The sequence below is a fragment of the Pteropus vampyrus genome, unplaced genomic scaffold (assembly GCF_000151845.1).
Source record: "Pteropus vampyrus isolate Shadow unplaced genomic scaffold, Pvam_2.0 Scaffold239, whole genome shotgun sequence".
Classification (NCBI taxonomy): Eukaryota; Metazoa; Chordata; class Mammalia; order Chiroptera; family Pteropodidae; genus Pteropus; species Pteropus vampyrus.
This window is the reverse complement of record NW_011889020.1, coordinates 770922-773982: the sequence shown is the minus strand read 5'-3', so window position 1 is coordinate 773982 and position 3061 is coordinate 770922. Positions and strand designations below refer to the sequence as shown.

General features: G+C 64.9%; 1 protein-coding gene across 1 annotated transcript in view; it reads left to right on the top strand.

Annotated features, from left to right (window-relative positions):
- Positions 1 to 3061, top strand: part of KCNQ2 (potassium voltage-gated channel subfamily Q member 2) — a 63495-nt gene that overhangs the window by 33264 nt on the left and 27170 nt on the right. Inside the window, exons 10-11 of the mRNA XM_023519902.1 lie at positions 1091 to 1123; positions 2738 to 2791. Of these exons, the coding sequence (XP_023375670.1) occupies positions 1091 to 1123; positions 2738 to 2791 (87 nt within the window). The remainder of the gene's footprint in view (positions 1 to 1090; positions 1124 to 2737; positions 2792 to 3061) is intronic.

Here is a 3061-nt window from a genome sequence, read left to right as displayed (position 1 = left end):
GGGGCTCGGCGGCCCTCTTGGCGCTGCCCCGCCCACGGCCGGCCGCTGGCCAGGGAGGCCCCTGTGGCCTGCGGCGGCTTCCTGAGCCCATGGCCCTGTCTGCTCGGCCTCGCCCGTGCCCTAGTCTCAGCCTCTCTCTCTCTCTCTCCTCCCCTCCCCTCCCCAATCTGGAAACCTCGCCTGCCCCCAAGTGCCTTTAACCATGTCACTGCCCTTCCTGGGCCCCTTTCTCGTCCGCTCTGTCTTTGGGGATGAGGTGGCTGACCCTGAAAGCAGGACTCAAGGTGAGGACACGCGGGAGCCTCCAGGCTCTGCCTACGCCCCCTGCTCCCCGCACACCCGCCCTCCGTCTCCCCCATGTGTCCGTGTGTCCCCGCCTGTGACCCAGCGGCTTCCCCCAGGCCGGGTGGCCCAGCATCCTCCTGGGAGACCCGGGCTGAGGCCTTGGGAGCAAGCCCACCTGTCCTGGGAGGTACGCCGTCTGCCAGGTGGCTGAGGGCAGTGTTTGCGTCCCCCGACCTGGGCTAGCCATGGCGCCCCCTTTGAGCACTGTAGCAGGCATGCGGGACACTTCTGCCACTTGTACCCTTGGGGGCCGGGCATCCTGGGCTGCCCCAAAAGCAGGTCCTGGCCCGTAAACTGCAGGCGGACGCAGGGACCCGGCTCCACTCACCCCCCGGGGCCTGACTGGAGGTGGGCATGCACGGCAGCCATGCTGGCACCAGACCAAGGCCAGCTGCATGGGGGCGGGGGAGCCAGGGGGCTCTCCGTGCTGCTCCAGGTGTGGCCCTGCCCTGCCTCTGTCTCTCCCCACTTCTGGCCGCCTCCGCCCTGGAGGAGCCCCCGCCCGAAGCTGCTTTGCCCCTGTCCGTGTGGCCCCATCGTCACAGGCGTGTCTGTCCAGTCTGGTCTTGGTGACTGTCTGTGCGGCCTCTTCCACCCTCTTGGGCCCAGGTGCCTGGGGTTGATGCCAGCAGCTCTCGCGGACGGGGCGACGATCTGGTCGGCTGATGTGGGCAGCTTAGAGCCAAGAGGGAGCGGGCTGGAGCTGGGGGTCCTCGTACCCCTATAACGGTGGGGTGCTGCTCAGGGAGGACCCCCACAGCCCACCAGCTCCGTCGGGGTCTCCAGCTGCCCTGCCCCCTATGAAGCAGCAAACGAGCTCCCCCCGTCACGTGCTCAGGGCCCAGACATGGGGGTCGCTGTGCCACACAGCGCAGCATCAGGGGCCAGGCGTGGGGGTTGCCGTGCTACATAGCACAGCGAGAGCACCCCAGCGTGTGGGGCCGGGGGCCCAGGGAGGCCAGCAACCACGCTGGGAGGTTTACAGGAGCAAAGCTGGCTGGAGGGCTCGCCGAAGCTGGGACCCTTCAAAGAAGCTGAAGGCAGAGAGCACCCAGGGTCCCTGCATGCAGGCCTGGGGCCCCAGGACGGGCTGGCTGAGGGGTGGTCGTTGTTAGCTGTCCCGCAGGCTCTGGTGGCCCTGTGGCTGACGTATCTGCCCAAACTCGAGGGCCCCTGTGAGTGGGGAGAGCGGGCCTGGGGACGCCAAGTCACAGGGTGGCGCCTTGTGTGAGCGCACTGGTCAGGGCAGCCAGACCCCAGCTTCTCTCCTGGGTCCGGGCATCCTGTTAGTCACTGAGGCCCCACAGGGAGCAGGTCAGGGCAGCAGGGAGGGCCAGCGGCTCTCAGCCCCCAGGCAGGAGGTGGCAGGCCCTGCCCTGCTGGCTCACTGCAGCTAGCTGGCTGTGTCCTTTTTTTGTGAGTGGGGAGAGGCATCTGGACATCAGCAGGTGCCACTGGTGTTTGGCTGTGTGGGTGCTGAGCCCTCCTTCCTGGGGCAGGCCTCTGCGAGGCTGTCACATGTGGCTGGGTTCCTCGGGTGCACAGTTTGGGAACCCCTGTCTCAGTGGCAAGAGCTTTGAAGGGGGAGGAGGAGGGAGAAGCTGAAGGAATCGTGTGTGGTTCTCATTCGCTGCGTTCAATTTTGCTTAAAAATGTGTGCGTCCTAGTACAGAGATAAGTCTTGGGCCATCGGGAGGTCCTGGGGGCTGACCGCTGGTCGTGCTTGTCCTGCAGAGCCTCCCATAGGCTCACCCACGCTGGCCCAGGTGAATTTTTCTGGGACCCGCGATGAGCCGGCTACAGCAGTTGTTTTTAAAGCCAGGTGCCCCCAAACCCCGCCTTTAGCTTCCCTCCAGGTGGAGGCAGCCATGCCTCCCGGGTAAACTGAGTCCCACTTCAGATCTGGCGCTGGCTGGGCCCGGTGAAGCCTCAGCGATCAGTTTGTGAAGCCAAACTGCACGTTTTTCTCCCCAACATGAGTGCTTTCCAGGACCCTGTCCATCTAGAATAAGCGTTGTACAAAGTCTCAGCCCATGTATTATTTTTTTGTTCGCATGAATACAGCAAAAAATAATACATCTTTTAAAAGACGTGGCCCCAAATTCCGACTCTGGAAGGAAAAGGTATTTTTGGAGGAAAGAAACAGGGATTTTTTTTTTCCTCCAAAAATAGGGCACTGTTTTCTTCTCCGGGCCGGTGGGAGGCTTTGCGTGCAGCCACCTCGCTGTCCTCGTGTGGCCGTGACCTCGGCGGCTGGCTGGTGACCCCGAGCCCAGCCCTCTGCGGGCTGTGGCGGTGCCTCGGTGCCCCGGCTTCCCGCTGCCCATGCCGCCCAGGCTCCCCGCCGCGTCCCGTGCGGGCCGGGACTAACTGTGCTTCTCCTCATTTGCAGTAAAGGCAAACCGCGCGGAGAGGGCCTGTGTGGATGCTGCCCCGGACACTCTAGGTACCGTGCACGCGTCGCACGGTCGGCCATGGCTGCACGGCTCCCCGCTCCCAGCTGCTTGGCAGAGGTCCTGGAGGAGCTGGGAGGCCGCCCCCAGGCCCCGATTCTGATTGGCAGCTCGGCCTGTGGGGCCCTCACGGGGAGCACTAGGCTCCCCCTGAGTCCAGTGCCCTCTCCTCCCCCGCCCAGGGATGCCCTGCTCCAAGGCCTCTGAGACCCAGCACGGGTGCTGGCCCCCGGGGTCCCCGACCGCCCTGCGAGCCTCTGCCC